At 45.3% G+C, this 22,319-nt stretch overlaps 1 protein-coding gene across 2 annotated transcripts in view; it reads left to right on the top strand.

The window, feature by feature from the left end:
• Positions 1 to 22,026, top strand: part of LOC142566810 (cGMP-dependent protein kinase, isozyme 1-like) — a 464,172-nt gene extending 442,146 nt beyond the window's left edge. For both annotated transcript variants that reach the window (XM_075677691.1, XM_075677692.1), the window contains 3 exons: positions 584 to 933; positions 3,419 to 3,485; positions 20,127 to 22,026. In XM_075677691.1, coding sequence (XP_075533806.1) covers positions 584 to 933; positions 3,419 to 3,485; positions 20,127 to 20,222 — 513 coding nt within the window. In that variant the 3' untranslated portion in view covers positions 20,223 to 22,026. The remainder of the gene's footprint in view (positions 1 to 583; positions 934 to 3,418; positions 3,486 to 20,126) is intronic.
• Positions 22,027 to 22,319: the final 293 nt, after the last annotated feature.

A 22,319-nucleotide genomic window follows, 5' to 3' on the forward strand; every position in this document is an offset into this window, starting at 1 on the left:
GAAAGGGTGAAAAAAAGCATAGGTAGGAGATTTTGGCTACTAGATAGCGCCAGAGTAGCCCGCGTCGTCTGGGAGGTTTGTAGCCGGCGGCTTCTGTGAATGTCGCCCATGCGTCACGCACGCCACGCGCTGCCTCTCGTGATCTCAAGATTAGCGAGGCAGTTCCGCCGCACCTCCCCCCGTTTGCACTGTGCTGCACGGGACCGATTGTCCAAGCCAACCAATCAATCGCGATAAGAAAACACATATCGAGCTGCCCTCAAATTTCGCATAAGGCAGTAATCTATTCGTCGGTGAATTTTTTGTTATTGCCGAAATATGAGCACGTCCCATTGAAAACAGGGAACCTTTCAGCAGTGGGCGCTACGAGCGCTGATTATTTCCTGAGCGTCGGATGTGTACAAAGGTATGTACACATGCGCACAGTTTACTTTACCTGCAGATCTTATTTTCAACCACGCTCAACCCTTTCTTGTGCTGTTCGTCGCTATCCCGCTTACCTTAGTGGGCGCGTGACCACAAAGTATGCCATTAAGCTCCATCGTATATATTCGCGGGAACTCAACCGCATTTCCTTTTCCAGGTGGATTTCGGATTCTCGAAGCGCGTTCCAGCCGGCCAGAAGACGTGGACATTCTGCGGCACACCCGAGTACGTGGCCCCGGAGGTTGTGCTAAACAAGGGCCACGACCGTGCGGTGGACTTCTGGTCTGTGGGCGTGCTCATGTTCGAGCTGCTCGCGGGCGCACCACCTTTTGCTGCCGACGACCCGATGAAGACGTACAACGTCATCCTGCGCGGGATCGACATGCTCGACTTCCCGCGCACAATGTCGCGCAACGCTGTGTCGCTCATTAAGCGGCTCTGCCGCGAGAACCCGTCCGAACGGCTCGGCTACCAGAAGGGTGGCATCATGGATATCAAGAAGCACAAGTGAGATAACGCCACGTATAGTACAGCTTTCGCTGTATTTTCAGTTGTGCGCTCTGTTACGGAGTGCATTCTTCGTCAGAAAATATACAGCTCCTTCATCAACATGATACATTACTTCGTTACGTGAGCAAGAGTACTACGCTCGGGACATTCACTGGGGGCGGCTATGGTATATGAGTGCTTACCGCTAAGCATGCGATGCATTAAAGTGACGCTAAGGAGGAATACCAAATTAAGCTGGATTGATTAGTCGTAATCCTGGAAAATTTGGTTTTTTTTTATATTTTACAATATTGCAGCCCACTTTGGCGTCCAAGCAAGAAAGGCCATTTAAGAGACATGGTAACAACGTATGACAACCGAGAAATAAATGAAGACTGGGCAACACAAATAGAAATAGAAAATCTACATGAACTAACAAAAATTCGCAAACACACTCATTTGTCCCACTTTGAAACACTTCCAGGGAGAAAAAGTAGTATTTACATGTGCTTCTCCTAGTGAAAATTGGTGCGAGTGATTTTTCACGAGTGCGCCTCATTTCCCTGCTGTTGTGAGGCCTAACTCGTTTTCTCAAGTGTGATGCAATACGTAAGGCAGTTAAACAACAACCACAATCAACTCATTTTTCTGCGCAATTGTAACTACTGAATATCACGCTGTCTCCTCCCCCCCCCCCCCCCCCCCCGCGGCGGTGGCGCAGTGGATATAGCAATGGCACGAGGTCGCGAGCTGGATGCTCACAATTCCATTTGGCTGAAGCGCAGAAGCTCCTGTTTTCATGTATTTAGGTGCTGAATAAAGAGCGCCTGTAGGTCGAAATTATTTCTGGGCCTTCAACGAAAGCGTCTCTCGTAGCTCTCATTGTCGCGATGAGTCGTTAAACCAATCAGCCAGTTGAATCAATTAAATAAATACTATGATAGCTCGTTCGTATTTATTAAAAGGGACGATACTTTTTTAGCTTTGAACGTGCTCTCGCCCTCTGATACCTCTTCTTCTTTCTCTTTTTCGGAATTGTGTCCCAAACATATAGCGGCATAGTCGAGTTTTTCCCTAATACAAAAGTAGTGGGCTAGTTTTAAAACCAGCAGTCGCCATGTAAGCTATAAGGAACCAAACCTTACGTATTGCGGAAGCACTACTAGAAGATAAATGCGAGCACCACGTTAGACTGTTGCAGAAAGTAACACCGAGACACTTGTACCGGGGAACTTCCGGTATCTGGCGTTAACTAACTGAATATGTACATACACGCTGCGGTCCTTCTTTCGTGTTACGCCTAACAACACAGATACAGTTATGCTCAGTTTTAAGTCCCAACGAGCACACTATTCTTCACAACCACATAAATGTTCTTGTTAAATTGTGTGATCATTAACAATGTAAGAACAACACAATCATGTGCTAATACTCGAATACATGCCATGCCGAATTAGATCTACTAAGGAATTTATGCAAGTTAGACCCAGTATAGTGGTCCCAAAGCATTACAGGGACACCAGAATTAACACGCAACAAACCATAAGGGCAATCCGAGATTTGCATAAGCTTTCGTCTGTTCGTTAGCTAGGCATTAGTCTACTTAAAGTATCATACATATGCTACATACATATTACATACATACATACATACATACATATGACATATGCCGTCTAATTTCTGCAGTAACTTGGATGCGGCGTCTTATCGAACCGGTAACCTCGAAAGCCCATGCGAATTTGCTGCGTAAATGTTTGCATATATTTTCTGAAACTATGCTGTTGGGGTTAGAAAATGCACCGCTGCTACAAGAATTCAAGAATTTATAATGAAAGTGTGTGTTTTAACTGTTTGCAGTATGTGCTTGTAATAAATACGGTCCCGTATTTTTTTTAATGTTAGCAAAATATTTACTTTAATTGTGAGCGGAGGCTTCGTAAAGCCCCCTTTCTTTTTGCGACAGCTTCCCTTGATGTGACAGGTTTCGAGAGCGTCTGCAGGTAGTTATTTTGTTGTTTATGTTTAAGATTGCCGCGTATGGAAAGGAGCCAAAGAATCAATGTTGCACGCTTCGAGAGCTTTCTCAGCGAGAGAATTGTCCAAAACCAATAAAATGATTTCAAGTCCGTGTCTTTACACTCGACGCACCAGCGCTGTGGTTACTGGGCAAAAGCTGCGCTTTTGGGAATCCCTATTCACAACGAGGAACAAGGTTAAGCCAAATTTTTTTTTTCTAATTTGCCTCTTCTCTGCAATGACATAATGCTGTACCTAATGCTAATAAGTGTCACGCAATTTTCGAAACAAGTGTTCATTTCGCGAAAACGATTAACGAATTATTAATTGTATTAACGTATTATTAGTTGCGGGAGCTCCGAACAAGTGGGGTGAACACTTCTAAAAAAATACTTTATTAAATCTCGGTAGAAAATGACATTGACATGCCGCTATTTATCTAATATTTGTTACAATAAAATTTTCAAGTCAATATTTTTTTTCACAGGTGGTTCCAGGGCTTTGACTGGGATGGATTACAAGCGCGGACACTGCAGCCTCCCTTCGAACCCCAGGTAGTACCCATACATTGTGCCTTCTAGTTTAAAACCTTAGTCCGGAGCCGGCGTCTTAACGAAGAGGCCTGTTTCCTTCAGGCAAACAGTTGCTGGCCCTGACGGAGGCTAATCTTATTTGGAACATTTGCTCCAGGCTGAAGCATCCTTTCGTACGCTGTTATTAAAGGGGTCCCAGTTCGCTCTTATTCCATTCTCCATTTTCCAGTGACCCCTTTCTTTAGTATGGAAACCACCTCGCCTATATACGGAAGTACTTCTTAAGAATCAAGTGCTTGCTATTACGTAAGAAGAACCTTCTAGCCACCATTCTTAGCAGAATCGAACACTTGGCTTCCTTTGTCCCTGACGGGCCGTTGACGTTGATGGGCCAGGCTCACGCTGAGACGGGCGAATAATGGCACGGTAGGACGAAACACTATGCGCGACGTGAGTGGAACAAGAACTGAGTACAGAGGGTAGCTAGCACAATTAAGGATTTGGTTGACTTACTTATTAATTGATTGTGTATCGTGGCCTAAGGTTTCAATGCTGGGCTTTGAAATGCGCCGTGTTTGTGTTTGTTTTTTGCCCTGCCGACTGTGGTTTACAAAAACCTGCTCACGTGAACAATTGTTATTCGCCATCAAAATGCGACCACTGCTCAGCGCGAGGTCTCTTCCCCCGGCACAGTGGCCTCGTGATCAGTAGCAGGACGACAGAGCAGTGAGCAACTGCGGCAGATAACATAAAGAATGCTGGTCTTAGAGCAGCTATCACATCTGTCAATCTGTCCGGGTTGACACAAAGACCATAGAAACAGGCGAAGACGTCATCATCATGGACAGCCGCCTGGCCCATCTCATTGAGCCCAAACATTCGATACAGGCGCGTTGGAAGCAGCACCGGTTGAATCGCGAATTGAGGAAGAAGGTGGCTGACTTAAACAGGGCCATTGAACACCATTTCATGCTCCTGTGCCGTCAGCAGTGTAACGAAATCTGCAACCGAGCTGACAGGGAACTGCATCGCAGTTGTACATGAAATCTATTTCGGCACCTCCTAGACGAAAGACCAAGTCATACCAGCGCGACCGCCTAGCCCGCCTCATGCATACCATCACACAAAAGCAAGGAAAAGACGCTGTTATCAGGAGCCTGGAAGCCAAGTATCTGCCAGACACGCCAATGGAAACCCATCCGCCGTACGGGGGGCTGCCCAACGCGTGGCTCGACCGAGACATTACAATATCATAGGTACGAGTAGCGCTGCACGAGCTCAACACCCGCTCAGCAGCCGCCCCCGATCTCGCTACCAACAACATGTTACGCAACCTGGACGATGCTTCTATAGAGGCCCTAACCCATTACTTCAATGAATGCTGGCATTCGGGTAAGCTTCCCCGACAGTGGAAAACGCAAGAACGATCCTGATTCCGAAATCGGGCAAACCACTGGACATCGGCCACCTGCGTCCCATCTCGCTGACGTTCTGCGTGGGCAAGGTGCTGGAGCACGTGGTCGCCAACCGGTGGCAGGAATACCTAGAGAACGAAGGCCTCTATCCTGGCACGATGATTGGCTTCCGGCGCAGACTCAGCACACAAGAAGCCATGTTACAACTCAAACAAGAAATCGTCGACAGCAAGACACAAGAGAGCAACGCATTTCTGGGTGCCCATTTACAAAGTGCATTCGACAAAGTCAAACACTCAGCCATATTAGCACAAGTATCAAGACTCAACATGGGGGTAAGGAGCTACAATTATATTCAAGACTTCTTGACCAACCGCACGCTGGAACTGCACGCCGGAGACCTCAAGCTCCCCGAACACAAGCTCGGCAGTACGGGTACCCCACAGGGTTCGGTCATCTTGCCGTTGCTCTTTAACCTCGTCATGATCGAGGTAGCGAGGGCAGTAGCGGGGACCGGCGTCCGGCATACGATCTGCGCCGACGACATAACCCTGTGGGCGGCCGGCGGCACCGACGCCAGCATCGAGCAACAGCTGCAAGCGGCGGTTACCGCCATCGAGCAGCACCTTGACGGCACAGGCCTAATGTGCTCGCCTGCATATTCCGAGATGTTCCTCCTCACACCGCTTTGACCGGGACGGAAGCGCGCTCCCCTTCGGGAGTGTGGCCACCTCAAGATTCTGACTGCATCGGGGCAACGTATCCCCGAAGTTCCAAAGATCAGGGTCCTGGGCCTGCTGCTCAACAAGAGCGGCCGCAACGATGAGACCATCAACAAGCTTACCGCCAAGGCAATGGACGCCATCCGGCTCATACAACGAGTCTCTACACGATGGGCGGGCATGCGTGAAGGCAGTCTCGTGCGCCTGGTCCAGTCGTTCGTGATTAGTCACATCGCCTTGGGGCTGCCTACTTCAACTGGCACCTCACTGACAGGACCAAGATCAACACGCTGATCAGACGGGCTTACAAGACGGCGCTGGGTTTAATGGAGACCACGAGTACGGCTCGGCTCCTGCAGCTCGGCGTCCACACCACCCTAGAAGAAATAGCCGAGGCGCAGCTCACCGCGCAATTCGAGCGCCTCTCTACCACCAAGACTGGCCGCAGTATACTGACGTCCCTGGGTTACAATCCCCAAGCTCCCCAGCGAGCAACCGTGCGAGATCACAGATGAGGCGCGGGCCCACATTTACGTGGACCCCATCCCGAAAAACCTGCGCCCAGAGTACAACCAAGAACGGCGGCAGGCGCGGGCCAAGGCCCTCACCGAACAACACGCCCAAGACCCTCACGCCCGGTACGTGGACGCAGCGGAATACATGCGGGAAGGCTTCGCGGCAGTGGTCGTTGCGGCGGCTACCGGCACCAAGACAACGGCAGCGAGCGTGCGGTGCACGAACGCCACAGACGCTGAGGAGGTTGCCATCGCTCCGGCTATCACCGAGGCGGAGTGTCGCACTGTGCTCAGCGACTCGAGGAATGCCGTGTGCAACTTTGCCAATGGGAGAATATGTGCGCCGGCGGCCGCCATTATCGGCAAGCTCCAACTTCAAGACCGCGGAAGCACCGTCCGTATCAAGTGGTTCCCGGCGCACGCCGGCGAGTGTGCATCCTCACCGAGCCACAACGAGACGGCCCACTCGGCGGCGAGAGCGCTTACTTTCCGCGCCCCCGAGAGTGACCGTTCCGTATGGTGGTTCGAAACCAAGGACAGATTGACCAGTTATGCCGAAGTAACCAAGTGTTCCCGCTTAGCTCGATGGACAATGCGGCCTTCCCAGCCGGCACTCAGCCCGGAGGAGGCCGTAATCCTAAGGCAAATACAGACCGCGTCACTCCTCGCCCCCGCAATGCCGCACGAGCATCACCCAGAGCTCTATCCGACTGGGCTGTGCGGTGTTTGTGCAATGTGTCAGGCGGACCAATAGCACATCATGTGGGACTGTGCCAGGTTCCCGACGACAGCTACCTCCACGACTTACCCGCCCAAACTTCCTGGTGCACTGCAGTCTGCAGACAAGGACTCACAACTATGGGCCGTCCAGCAGGCCCGGGGTGCGCTCGAAAAGCACAAGCCTCATGACCCACTACAAACGGGCCAAATTGGGCTATTGCAGAGAAGGGTATAACCACGGGTCGGACGCTTGGCCAGGGTCACGACGCGTTGAACCGTCCCTGAAAGCCCCTGAGTCACTAAGCAACGCAATATCAACAGCGAATCGCAAGTTACTAACATATTGTCCATTAACTCTTATCCCCAATTCTTCCCAATCCAGGTCTCTGAATACCTCCTGTAAACACGCTGTGAATAGCATTCGAGAGATCGAATCTCCCTACCTGACTCCTTTCTTTATTGGGATTTTGTTGCTTTGTTTATGGAGGACTACGGTAGCTGTGGAGCCGCTATAGATATCTTTTAATATTTTTACATATGGCTCGTCTACACCCTGATTTCGTAATGCCTCCATGACTGCTGAGGTTTCGACTGAATCAAGCGCTTTCTGGTAATCATGAAAGCTATATATAACGGTTTGTTATATTCTGCACCTTTCTCTGTCACCTGATTGATAGTGTGAATATGGTCTATTGTTGAGTAGCCTTTACGAAATCCTGCCTGGTCCTTTGGTTGACGGAAGTCTAAGGTCTTCCTGATTCTATTTGCAATTACCTTAGTAAATGCTTTCTAAGCAACGGACAGTAAGCTGATCGGTCTATAATTTTTGAAGTCTTTGGTGTCCCCTTTCTTATGGATTAGGATTTTGTTAGCGTACTTCCAAGATTCCGGTGCGCTCGAGATCATGAGGCATTGCGTATACAGAGTGGCTAGTTTTTATAGAACAATCTGCCCACCATCCTTCAACAAATCAGCTGTTACCTGATCCTCCCCAGCTCTCTTCCCCCTTTGCGTAGCTCCCAAGGCTTTCTTTATTTCTTCCGGCGTTACTTGTGGGATTTCAAATTGCTCTAGACTATTCTCTCTTCCGTTATCGTTGTGGGTGCCACTGGTACTGTATAAATCTCTATAGAACTCCTCAGGCACTTGAACTATCTCACCCATATTAGTAATGATATTGCTGGCTTTGGTCTCTTAACGCATACATCTGATTCTTCCCAATTCCTAGTTTCTTCTTCACTGCTTTAGGCTTCCTCCGTTCCTGAGGGCATGTTCAATTCTATCCATATTATACTTCTATATGTCAGCTGTCTTAAGCTTGTTTATTAGCTTCGAATGTTCTGCCAGGTCTATTCTAGCTGTAGGGTTTGAGGGTTTCATATATTGGCTTTTCTTGAGGAGGTCTTTCGTCTCCTGCGATAGCTTACTGGCACCCTGTCTAACGGAGCTACCACCGACTACTAATGCACACTCCTTAATGATGACCGTGAGATTGTCGTTCATTGTTTCAACACTAAGGTACTCTTCCCTGAGTTAAAGCCGAATACCCGTTCTGTAGCTTGATCCGGAATTCCTCTATTTTCCCTCTTACCGCTAACTGATTGATCGGCTTCTTATGCACCAGTTTCTTCCGTTTCCTCCTCAAGTCTAGGCTAATTCGACTTCTTACCATCCTACGATCACTGCACCGCACCTTGCCGAGCACGTCCACATCTTGTATGATGCCAGGGTTAGCGCAGAGTATGAAGTCTATTTCATTTCTAGTCTCGCCATTCGGGCTCCTCCATATCCACTTTCGGCTATTCCGTTTGCAGAAGAAAGTATTCATTATCCGCATATTATTCTGTTCCGCAAACTCTACTAATAAGTCTCCCCTGCTATTCCTAGTGCCTATGCCATATTCCCCCACTGACTTGTCTCCAGCATGCTTCTTGCCTACCTTGGCATTGAAGTCGCCCATCAGTATAGTGTATTTTGTTTTGACTTTACTCATCGCCGATTCCCGTCTTCATAGAAGCTTTCGACTTCCTGGTCATCATGGCTGGATGTAGGGCTTAGACCTGTACGACCTTCAATTTGTGCCTCTTATTAGGTTTCACAACAAGACCTGCCGCCCTACCGTTAATGCTATAGAATTCCTGTATGTTACCAGCTATATTCTTAATAATCAGGAATCCGACTCCTAGTTCTCGTCTCTCCGCTAAGCCCCGGTAGCACAGGATGTGCCCGCTTTTTAGCACTGTATATGCTTCTTCTGGCCTCCTAACTTCACTGAGCCCTATTATATCCCCTTTACTGCCCTCTAATTCCTCTAACAGCACTGCTAGACTCTACTCACTAGATACCGTTCTAGCGTTAAACGTTGCCAGGTTCAGATTCCAATGGCGGCCTGTCCGGATCCAGGAATTCTTAGCACCCTCTGCTGCATCATAGGTGTGACCGCTGCCATGGTCAGTTACTTCGCAGCTGCTGGGGACTGAGGACCGGGGTTTGATTGTTGTATTCTTATAGGAGGTTGTGGTCAAGTCCTGCACCAGGGTGGCCAATCCTGCTCTGGTGAGGGAGTGCGTTACCGGTTCTGGTCACCAGGATCAGGCCGCACTCCAGGCCTGCTTATGCAATTTTATTAACACCCGGATTTTTATTTTTTTATTAGTCCGGTGGAAAATTGCGCGGCACCGGGATTCGAACCACGGTCCTTTTGCACGCGAGGCGGATCCTCTACCTCTACGCCACCGCTACACCCGTAATCGTCTTTAATTCCATGGCTTTACGTGCCAATGCCACCATTTATTTATTTATTTATTTATTTATTTATTTATTTATTTATTTATTTATTTATTATACCTCAAAGGCCCCAGAGATGGGGTATTACATGAGGGATGGGCTTTAACAAAACAGTGTTTTGAGAGCAGCCTTGAAGTGATGAGCGTCGGAGTGGTGCGTGATGTCGGCAGACAGACCGTTCCAGTCCCTGGCGGTTTTCACAAAAAATGATCGTAGATGAGAGGTAGTCTGCGCCGGGGGAGGATACACAGCTTTGCTGTGGTTAATGCGGCTGGACTGACGATGAGCTGGTAATATAGCTGAAATGTGGAGTGGTGAATGATAGAATTTGTGAAAAAGACACAGTCTAGAAATAAGACGTCGCGATTCTAGATTAGTAAGACCGGCACGGGATTTTAGTTCAGACACGCTTGCATGATAAGAATATTCAGAGTTGATAAACCGGGCTGCACGGTTTTGAATTGATTCCAGTGTATTAGATAGGTTATGTTGATGAGGATCCCAGACAGAGCATGCATATTCTAACTTAGGGCGGACATATGTAACATAAGCTAACAATTTTACTGATGGGGGAGCAAGCCTTAGATTCCGGCGGAGAAAACCGAGGGTTTGATTCGCGGCATTGGCTAAGTTATTGACATGATGTGACCAATTTAGGGTAGTAGAACAGGTTATGCCGAGGTACTTATACGAGTCTACGGATGAGATTTCGGCGCCGTATATGGTGTATTTCCCCGATTGGTGATGCTGTCTGCGATGGAAAGAAACTAGCGAGGTTTTTTTAGTATTCAAAGACATCAACCATTTGTTACACCATAATTCAATGCGTTTTAGGTCATCTTGAAGCAAATGCATGTCTGAAGTGTTAGTTATGCGTCGATAAACTATACAATCGTCTGCAAATAATCGAATGTTAGAAGAGATCTCAGTAGGAAGATCATTAATGTAAATTAGAAAGAGTAGTGGTCCGAGAACTGTGCGTTGTGGTACGCCCGAAAGGACAGAAGATCTTTTAGATGACTGTGTGTTAGCAAATACAAACTGTTGTCGGTTAGTGAGGAAGCTACGTATCCAGTCTAGTACAAATGGATTAATCTTGAGACGGGAAAGTTTTAGGAGTAGCCGTTGGTGTGGAACTTTGTCAAATGCCTTTTCAAAATCTAAGAAAATAGCATCTACAGGTACGTTCAAGTCGAGGTTAGAGCTTAGATCATGAAAAAATAAAGCTAGTTGGGTGTCACATGAAAGACCTTTACGGAAGCCATGTTGAGCTGGGTGAAAGAGGTTATTGGATACTAAAAAGTTTACGATCTGAGAGTAAATAACATGCTCCATTAATTTGCAACAAACACTGGTGAGTGAAATGGGGCGATAACTAGAGCACAGCGATGGAGGACCTTTTTTGGGGACTGGAACAATCTTGCCTACTCTCCAGTCTTCCGGCACCACTCCTGATGACAATGATTGCTGAAAAATAGCACATAACATCGCGCTCACATTTGTTTTGGTGTTTTTCAGCATTTTAGCATTTATTTCATCGACGCCAGATGATGATGTAAGTTTTAATGAATCAATTAGTTTCTCAATGCCGTAAGGACAAAAGGTAATATCAGGCATGGCTTCATGATCCGAAAGAGGGAAGCGAGGTAATATGTTAACAGGTTCAGTTGTGAAGACGGAAGAAAAAGTACGGTTAAGTTGTTCAGCAATTTCGCAATCGGGAATACGATGGTTTTGATCGTCAAACAGAGCTAATGGTTGGAAGTTATTAGGGTTAATAACTTTCCAGAATTTTTGGGGGTTATTTCTTAACATAGACGGCAGCGTTTGCGAAAAAAAAGTGCGTTTTTCTTTATTTGCTAGAGCTTCGAATTCTTTTTCTGCAAGGTAATACTTATTCCATGCGCCTGCGTTGTTAAATTGTTTAGCCGAGCGAAAAAGCCTTTTCTTTTTATTGTTAAGACGCTTTAGTGTGATATTAAACCATGGGGATGACTGTTTTTCGGTTAGGGTAATAACGGGTACGTATCTCGCGAACACATCGAGCATCTTGTTTTTAAAAAGCAGCCAGTTAGTTTCGACAGAACGCATAAAAAAACTGGCGTGGAATGAAGCAGCAAAATGTGCGAGTTCCGAGTTAATTGCCGAGTAATTTCCTTTGTCATACAGTTTGATCACTTTGGTTATCTTTGTAGGTTGTGTAAGCTGACAGGAGTACGATGCATGGATTATAGAATGATCACTAAGACCAGGCAAATGCGTCATTGCATAAACTTTGTCAGGATCAGAAGCAAAAATGAGGTCGAGTATGTTAGAAGAATTACAACTTTGACGTGTAGGTTCAGTGACAAGTTGCGTTAATCCAAAGGTTAGGCAGGAGTTAACAAAATCGCTTTCGGTACTGTGTTGCGAAGTTGCTGATGTTAGGTTAGTCCAGTTTATGGCGGGGAAGTTAAAATCACCGAACAGTAACATCGGAGAGTGGTGATGCAATTCAGTTACCGAACGCAATGTTTCGTGGAATTCAGCAACAAAGTTAGGATCATTACCAGGGGGGCGATAGCAGACTGCGATTATTGTGGGTGGGTAAGAGGCATTACACAGGACGAACAGAACACCCTTAGGAACATTATTGCAATACATGCTGTAGTGTAGGCAGGCGCATTAATTTTGACGACACGGGGTTCTTGTAACGTGCACCCAATGCAGGGTACGCGGGCGTTTTGGCATTTCGATCCGACGGAAATGTGGCAGCCTCGGCCGGCACTCAATCCCGCGTCCTCGGGAAAGCCACTACCTCAACACAGCAAGGTCGGGGGGGCTCATTGCGCCGTTCACAGGGTGTGTACTGCGCGGCAGCTCTTCCTAGCATTGGTCGACCTTGAGGCGGGGCGAAGAATGCTTCCACCTTGATTCGAGGAGTGGGCATAACTCTTATCCTCTGAATTGCGTATTATTGATTCAGATGCAAATTTTATTCACTTGTGTCGAGCATGACCACAGTCTTCTACGTTATGTGTCGTCATGACGCCCCGTATTTTGTTTCATGCTCACACAGGAGAAAGGAATGGACATTCATTCGCCGGTTTTCTTGTAAGAATTAACAGCCTCTCCAAACGCATGCTTGGCTGATCTGGTGACAGCTCAATGTTGGTTTCTCTCCCCTTCCTTCAACATCTACTTCTCCCTAGAAGTGCTCTAGATCTAATGCGCAATTATCTAAGCAAGCGGTATCAATACTTAAATGTCTCCTTGCAAGTAGGATAAAAAAGGTGTGCCACATGGATCTATATTGAGACCTGTTGTTTAAGGCGAATATTTGTTTCTTTTGGCCGTTTCATTGCTGGTAGCCAATGTTCGGTGGTCGAACTCGGCTTGAAAAGTTTCCTTCGTTCGCTCTCTGACTCGCTTGCTCTCTCGCTCACTATCTCTCGGTCTCTCTCGGTGGCTTACTGTCGCTCGCTTGCTCGCTCGCTAGTTTGTTCGTTCGGGCCATCCGGCCTCATTGGCAACCACTGTCGACTGTGTTAAACAATGTTTTATTATTTATTGAATGACATACGTAAAAATGGATTACCGACATGGCCAAAACGGCTATATATGCTGACTGTACGAATCTTTTTTTTTAATGGCACTGGCGCTTCGATCCTTGAAGTTCGAAATGTTACAATGTTTATGTTCCTAGGGGTGAGAAGCGCAGCCCGGACGAAAGACAACATGAAGTACACGATACGAGCGTGATACGGTCTGCGCTCGTATCGTGTACTTCCTTTTGTATTTCGTCCGGGTTGCGCTGCCCACCCTTAGGAACATGTTCAATCACCAACCCGCCCAGCTTCCGTGGTAATACAATGTTTATGTTTTCTATTCTCTTGGCTAAGCAAAAACCAGCTCTTGCTAAACACTAACAAAACCAAGTATATTCGCTCCACCTAACAAACCAATAATTAAAAACTTCAACGTACGCTTTGAAGGCCCTGTATTAGAACGTATTAAATGCCAGAAATTCTGAGGCAGGTTGAAAGAAATCTATCCTGGGATGTCCACATAGCGAGATTGGCAGGTGAACTGAGGAAATATTCAGTTGCAGCGTGATTGAACTCAGTTATTCCGCTACGGTGAAATAAACACTCAATAACGCATAACTTTATTCAAAGAATAGCATGCGGTATATTACTGTGGGGAACCACTCCTATTTCCAATTGCGAAAAACTTTTCCCATGTAATGTACTTACCCTGTTTAAAATATGTTTTTTTTTTCTTGCGCTTGTTCTTCCCCTTGAATTGTACAATGTCATTCGTCGATCCTATGTACGAACTGTCGCTGGCACAGTGTTCTGTGGTCTTTTCATTTTGTAAACCGGAGATCCACACTGCCAAACTGTACTCGGAGCTATGAACCTCGTTAGGCTTCGTCTTTTGTTGTTTATTCTCCTAGCTGAGAAAAAATTCGGTAGAGACACTTAAGACTGCTTACGTATGGGATTGCAAAAGCATTATATTTCCCTTGGTGAAGTGTTCATTGTGTTCGCACGCTTTCGCCTTTAATGTAACTGTGCTTCGATGAGGCCAAATCAAAACGCGCCGAGCGTCTCAATGCTCTCGCTTGGCCGCGAGGAGTTCTTTACTCGAAGGACCGCTCAGCGGAGTTCTATTAGACATTAAGGCTTTTTAGTTTAAGCACTGATTTTATAGACTCAGGACGTGGCGTCACAACATCCCCATTAGCGGCGTCGTTACGTGCCTAATGACGCACGCACTAGGCCACACATTTAGTCAGTGGTTGCGAAGTGACCTGCGCAATGACGCGCGCACTCATCACACGTTTGGTAAACCAGAAACGTGGAGCCCTTGTGACGTCGGGGAAGAGTGCTGGTCTCGCACCCCGGAGGCCCGGACTCGATTGCCAGCGAGACCGTAATTTACCTAATATTCTTTTCGAAGGTGCTAGCTCACTTTCTTTGCAGGAAGGTCTCTGAGAAATTTGACGTCAGTCCGAGCATTTTATGAGTTGTTTTTATTGTTTGCGTCATCGGCCATTTTTTGTGCCCTCATTCGGTCTCGCCGCCGACTACAACAAATTTTCGCGCGATTGGCGTATAATACTATCGCTATAATAAACTCAAGTTAGCACGGCGAAAAGATTGCTTTTACGTACTGCTGTCGCCGTTGGTCTTTTTTTTCCAGGAGAGAAGGAACGCCAGAGACGTTATAACATAAAGTGTACGATGAGTTTCATGGGTTCAATTTTCTTAAAATTGGCTGTCGGACTTGTTTGTCAATCAATCAATCAATCAATCAATCAATCAATCAATCAATCAATCAATCAATCAATCAATCAATCAATCAATCAATCAGACAATTTTATTTCAGTATCAAAGACACTTGGTGGGTACAGACAAAAAGCCATTCATCAGGCTTGACGACGTCAGCACCCCCGAATACTGGCAGACAAGGCGCATAACAAATACAGCACGCCAACATAAATAAACCGAACAGTGTACAGAAGTCAGCTGTATATTTTTTACGGTTTTAAATCAGCTGCTATTGACATAAGTACTAGTAAAAGAAGCACAACAACAAACCATTGTGTAGAAATAAATAATAGAATAAGAAAGAAATATTCTTGAACACACGACAGGGTTACATGAGTACATGAATACTGCATGAGATTACAAATTCTATTGCGAAAGCAAAAATCACCGATAAACAGAACGTCACAGCAAAGCAAATAAAACAATTAGGTGTGGGACTATGTTATATTTGGAACTCTGGATTATTAGGCAGCTCAGGTATCTGGTACTTTAACATCTGAGTACTGTACTTTGTACGTGTTCTAGGCACCTTCCAAAGCTCACGTGTTCTCAATGTACGGGCATGCTCAAGCCGGCGTAGTCCGGACAATTCAGTAAGAAATCAATTGTTATTTTTCAATTCCAATTTATTGCGTTTATTTAACATTATAGGGTAAAGCTCATTTACTGGTAATAAATTTAGGGCCTTAAAGATTGGTTCCGTGTGTGTGTCGTATGCAGCATTAACGCTGTTGCGAAGGGCCTTCTTTTGAAGTTTATGTAGATTCTGAGTGTTTGTTTGTGTTGGTCGTGGCCCCGACTAAATAGCAGTACGATAATTTCGACAAAAACAGGGATTTGTAAATTAACAATTTTATATTCTGAGGAAAGGTGTGGCGATAATTGCACAAAACCCCTACAGTTTTTGAAAGTTTATTTAATGTTTCATTTATTGAACTGTCCACGTCATGTGTTCTTCAAAAACGACGCCAAGGCTTTTAGCTTGGCGCGATATTGGTTTATCTGTTGACCCAATTTTTAGACTGCTAGTTATATTGAGTGCTTTCTGCTGAGGGCGAACTAAAACTTCTTTCGTCTTTGCAGCATTTAAGTTTATGACTTAGCAACACTCCAAGCGTAAAGTTTATTTAACACCACGTTGCCTTTTTCTATGAGGCTAGACGGGTCACAACCAGTTATGAAAATACTTGTATCGTCGGCGTATATAATGAATTTTCCGTTTCTGTCTATGTTTACTATATCGTTCACAAATATGTTGAAGAGTAATGAGCCTAAAACACTGCCTTGAGGAACACCAGCATGAAGTGGTTTTACTTCAGATAGAAAACCGTTAACAGTGGTTTGCTGCCGACGATGATGAAAATACGATGTGAGAAGTGTTAGGAAAGTGCCACTAAAGCCATAATGTTCCAGTTTCTCAAGTAAAGACTGGTGATTAATTGAGGCGAGTGCTTCAGAGTAATCAACGAATATGCCTAGTGTGCATAGTCGATTTTCAAAGGACTGCAAAATGTGTTATTTTTGGCCGAGAAGGGCAGCTTCGGTTGAGCAACCTCTCCTAAAACCCCACTTACATGGCGTGATAATGCTGTGCTTTATTTTAAAGCTGGACATGCGTTCATATATCAACTTTTCAATGCATTTTGAAAACACGGGAATAATTGAAATTGGCCTGTAATTAGAGAAGTCATTAATATCACCGTCCTTGAATATCACTGACACTTTTGATGTCTGAAGTCCTTTGGGGAAAGTCCCGATAGAAAACATAAGGCTGACTACATGTTTTCAGATAGGTGCGATTATATTGATTGCATATTTTACACGTTGCATCTGTAAGTCAGCAGCATCGGTACAGATACTATTCCGCAGGGACATGACGGAACTTACAATTTTATGCACCGTAGTGGGAAACAAAAGCGCACTATCAATTATTGGTGTTGTTAAGTACTCAAGGCATTTGGGATCGTGCTTACTCTTGACTAATGATGTGAAGTACTCGTTAAAGGAATCCGCTAATTGGGTATCTGTTAATGTCTCGCCTCTATTGGTGATTGATAAAATTGATTCCTCCTTGGGGTCGCCTTGCTGTACTGTATTTAGTCGTTTCCAGACTAGGTGGGGTTTCCTACACACTTCGGGAGAAAAAGATTGGTCATGTATATCCGTTTTGCTTCTCGTAGCTGTTTGTTTAGAGTGTTTCGGAAAAGCTTAAAAACCTGCAAGTCAGTCGGGTGTATTGTTTTCATGAAATGCTGGTAGAGCTTATCTTTTTCTTTCCTACTCTGCAGGTGTTCCCATGTGACCCATGGCTTAAGGGCTTTCCGAGTTCGTTTTCTTAACTTATGCGGAAAACTTTGATCATGCGCCGCCTTAAGACCCTTATGAACTCTGTATAGGATCCTTCTGGTTCAGTAGAATCTATGACTTGGCTCCAGTAAGCGAGACGCAGATTACAGCAAAATGATTCCAGTGTACAAGAATTTATCTGTCGGTAAGGTTTGGCAGGCCGGGGTTTTAATGTGTTGGATGGTTTAGCGTACAGCGTTAAAAGAAATATCGGGAAGTGATCACTCATGTGAGAGCTGATGACACCAGCACTGAGATGCTTGGAGGTAATATGGATAATAAAGACATCAAGTAGAGTCGATGAAGTTGGTTGCACTCGCATCGGTAGGCTAATTGCGTTGATGTAGTTGTTCGCATGCAGGATTACGAAATTCGTTATGATTTGATGATTGTTGCAAGCAGTCGATGTTCGTGTTACCTCCAAGGATTACAGTGTCGGCCATATCGTTAAAATAGCTTAGGAAGGTTTCCAGAAATGCAAAGAAATTGGAAACATTCGCGTTGGTTGGACGATACATTACGCTGTACACTCTAGCACTGCTTTTCATGGTGAGTATTTCGAAGTCAGGGGTAACTTTCGAAAATGCTTGTACAATAACACAACTGATGTTACATTTGATTAGCATCATAACTCCGCCCCCATTTTTAGAGCCATGGTTTAAAAAGTAAGAAGTATATCCTAGAATTTGCAACATTTCTGTAGCATCTCGATAACATGTCTCTGTCAGCATCACAACATCAAACTGAAAAGCACTACGGAAAAATAGGAATTGCATTTCTTCCTCTTCATTTCTAGCGGACTGGGTATTATTGTCCAGCAGAGAAGATGGGTATTTCTTCTTTCGCGACAACGTGCGCAATTCTGAAACCGATAAAAGGTGGTTTTCCATGTCGTTGAAATGAAAGGTGTACACGTGCGTAGCTTACTCTATCTTATCAAGATCGCTGAGCTTTGTGACACGAAGAACACGTGGCGACTCAGTTTTCCTCACGAATATTCTCCCTTCTTTTGTACAGCAGAAACGCCAGCTCTTTTTTTTTTTGGCTACTGTCTTTCCAAGGAGCATTTTCCATGCAGGACAAATGTGCTCGTTTACGTATATGGGCTGGGAATTTTGCTGTACGATGTCAGCGGTGGTGATACGCTTTTTTTCGTGCCTTTTCAAGCAGGGCATTCCGTTTACAACGGCTACGAAACTGGACAACAATATGTTGTCGCGAGGCGTCCCGAGTTGATACACGGTGGCATATCTCAATGTCGCTCTCTGGACTTGGTTCGTTCATTGTATCGCCAATGACACTAAGTATTCTGTCGAGGTTTTCGTTCGTTGCCTTAGGAATACCCTTAATCTCGATGTTCTTGTTTCTGGAGTATTGCTCCAGTTGAACGATTCTCAGTTCATTTTCGGACACCTTATCCTTCATGATGGTACATTCAGCCGAGAGGGAGCTGTTCTCGGCCTTCAATTTAGTATTTTCTGTTTCAACTTCTTTTAGTAGGTTGGGCATATCTTCAAAGGTTTTGTTCATGAAATCAAGAGAAGCCTCGACCTCGCGGAGCTCTTTCCGCAGTTCCCTCTCGAGCGACTGGCGCATTTCAGACAGGTCATGTTTTAGATCCTTTACAAGTTTGTTTTCTTCTGAGCCCAACAAGCTCATGACAAAAGCAAGGACAGTACACTTCAGTGGCAGGAGCAGCAATGAAAACTATATATGCGAATAAATCGCGGTTACAAAAAAAATGCAAACCTGCAATCAGTAGAAGGACGAACGTGAGTGACGCTGTAAGTTAGTTGCCGCTGCTGCCAAGTGAAGGATGCCGGCCTCTTGTTCCTGTTGATATAGTGATGTCTTCTGGTGGCACAGTCGCTTATCGGAATGACGTCACAGATGACCGTTGCCGATCACCAGAAAAATGAACGATGGTAGCACCAAGACGAATTTCTTCACGGGCGTATCGGCGATGTTAGTAGCTGCAATCAGTAGAAGGACGAACGTGAGCGACGCTATAGGTTAGCTGCCGCTGCTGCTATTATGCTTTAGACCCTGTTGCGTGCGTAAAAAAGCGTTCACTCTCGCGGTATGACTGCGGTTTAGTTTTTGCGTCTAGGTTAGAAGTTAAGCACAGCACATTTCTTCAGTTTCAAGCCGTGGCATATGCTTTTCACCTTTGTTAATTGTACAGTTACAGTGTAATACTTTCTATATCTGAAAGATGCCACTTACACACTTTATTGGAAGAACTTCAGTGCGCTCTTTTACTTCGTCTACATTTTTTGTTTGTTTTTTCTTCATTTAACGAATTGAAGGAATTATCTAAAAAGACGGAAAAAACTGATTCGGTCTTTGATACCAAAGCCCTTGCTCGTATTCAAAAGACATTTCGTTCTTACAGCCCGGTGCCAGCCTGCTGTAATGGTGACTATTAGCAATCGTGGTTGGTCAATGACAAACAATTCTTTATGGGCGAGCGAACGAAAAGCTTTGGTATTCAGGCCAAGATTGTTGCTGTTTTACTAGTTTGCCGTTAGTGTCAAGGCATTGGTATGAACTCTTGACAAATATTTTTCCGTTGGCAGTGCCCATCTATATTTGGAAAACAAGAATTTTTTCTTGAAACATGTTGCAAAAATTGTTCCGTCACCAGCAAAAGAAAAAACGATTCTGTCTGAAACCTATTACTCTGGCACTTTTAGGTCAGACGCTTTCAGTTAGAATGGGTGGGCGAATAATTTGCAATCTAATCGGACTGCCGGTTTCATTTTAGAATATGGTACCCCTCTGCATCTATGACTGTCTGCAATAGAGCCCTAACCTAATGTGTTATTTGTCTTTTTTTCAGATCCGAGGACCCGCAGACAGCTCAAACTTCGATGTTTACCCCCGAAACTTTGAAATCCCACCTGATGAAACCTCCGGATGGGACGAGGACTTTTAACACGAGACATTTTCCCGCACCTCGTCTGAGCACCCCATAAATACCACTGCAGAGAGAAGTTCAAAATCAAGAAAGGGGCTGACAGATGAAATAACATACTGTGCTATGAAGTTTGTAAACAGGGATGTCTTTCTGAGGCACCTTATCCCTGTTTACGAACTTTATGCTGCAGTCAGAAGTGTTTCTTCAGGCTTGCCAAGCAATGCATCACCCAGGAACGTTACGCCGTTCAAAGGCAATTAATATTCACTCACACGACGGTCAGCAAAAAGAAGCAACGTTATTGAGTGGCTGCACTCCTGCACTTACATCTACTAGTTGTCGTTTTATCTATTTATGTATGTATGTGTCTAATAGTACAACAGAGTTGTGCCTCTTGTGCGTGCGCATGTTTTCGACGGGCATTCCCGGTTGTATTTGATGCCAAAGCCAGTGCCCTTTGCATAGGAATATGATTGACTTGGGACCCAAAGAGATACCATATCGATTTGAATGCCACGAATGAGTTAGTGTGCCAAGATAGCAAGCGAGATCTACTTAGCCTGACAGGTTGCCGTAAGCACCGGTCCTTGTGTCTTCGCATGTGCGCTGAATGCGGTAGTTGCGTTTCATAACGACAAATGATGTCGTGGAACCTAGTTACCGCCTCCTTGTTGATCATATCTTGATGTCCTGCTTTTTTGCTCAATATTATACGTGTTCCGTGGCCTATATCAACGCACTAAAAAGTTTATTTATAGCTACAGTCAGACAGTTTATTTTTCGTAAGCACCAGTATTTCCTGTAGTGTAGGCACCGTCAGTGCCGTGAAGGTCAAGCGCTGGCATGGGATCAGGAGTTTCTTGCGTGACATGGCATATAGAGGAGCTTTGTGGTGGATGAACGCTTTTTTCATCTCTTCTATAAAACGACCAACTTAATCGAAGGCAGCAGCTGTGAGATGCTGGTGGCTGGTTCCTGTAGTCAGAAAGTATTGTGTGTGATCAGATAGTAGGTGATCGCGCCATCATATTATTTGCAACTGATAGATTTACGCGCTCCAAGAACAAGTACAACACATGCGCGAGGACGATGGCAATGGGTGCCTTGTTGTACGTAGATAGGAAGTGCGTGTTTCGAATCCTTATCAACGCGCGACATTTATTAGCGTTCTAATTTGGCGCAGGTTATCCCGTTCATCGCGGCTATTACCATAGACATTACATGACGCGCAGCACTTTAAAAATGAACAACTGCCACAGACAGTGCACTTTACGCATCAAACGCAGCTACAACGAGTGCGCTGTTTGCAGTTTCATTAGGTAAGCTAACGTGCTCACGATTATTCCAGTCATGTGTAGTCCCTTGAATCGCCTCGTTAGCAGCCTTCAGACAACTTAAATAGACGTGACTCACTTGCGTTACTCGCATTCGAACGCTAATGAGTTGTCACTAGGAAGTGAACCAACGCGAAGTGTATATGCTCTAAATATCGTCACCCGATAACCGCTATGCCAGAATGTGTCCTCGAAGTCAGAAGGAAATGCTTCATCGCCACAAAAATTCAGCACCATATCTGTCCACAGTAGTTTTTCCAGTACTAACAAACTTTGCCTCCTTTTCTGTAAATCTGTCCGCGTATACTTCTTTACTTGACCACAGGAACTATAAGAGCACAAGATGCACATGTGCAACACTTCTGTCAGAAACCAAGGTGACGCAGTACGTTGATTGTATTCATGAAAAACGCTGTGCGTGTGGATATTGTTTTTTCAAGGTTGTTTTGTTTGCACAAATAAACTGGGAAAACCTGTCCTAAAAAGGGCGTCATCTAATGTCAGATATTTCACTGGCCTACATGCTTATCAGACACCTCCATGCGTACCTGTGCAGATTAATTCTTCAAACATGGCTCTCACGAGTAATGTCGTCGCGACCTTGCTAAAAAGTCCGAACTTGAGAGCGCCACTGTGTATTCCTAACAGCCTTAGTGCGAATGAGCAGCTGTGGCTGCACGAAAATTCAGGTTTATTTTTCTTAGAGGGTAGAGGGGACGGGGAACATGGGGTGGGTGTCAAACACATTTGGACAGGAGTATTTAAACAAGAACAATATAAA

The sequence above is a fragment of the Dermacentor variabilis genome, unplaced genomic scaffold, assembly GCF_050947875.1.
Source record: "Dermacentor variabilis isolate Ectoservices unplaced genomic scaffold, ASM5094787v1 scaffold_13, whole genome shotgun sequence".
NCBI classification, from domain to species: Eukaryota; Metazoa; Arthropoda; class Arachnida; order Ixodida; family Ixodidae; genus Dermacentor; species Dermacentor variabilis.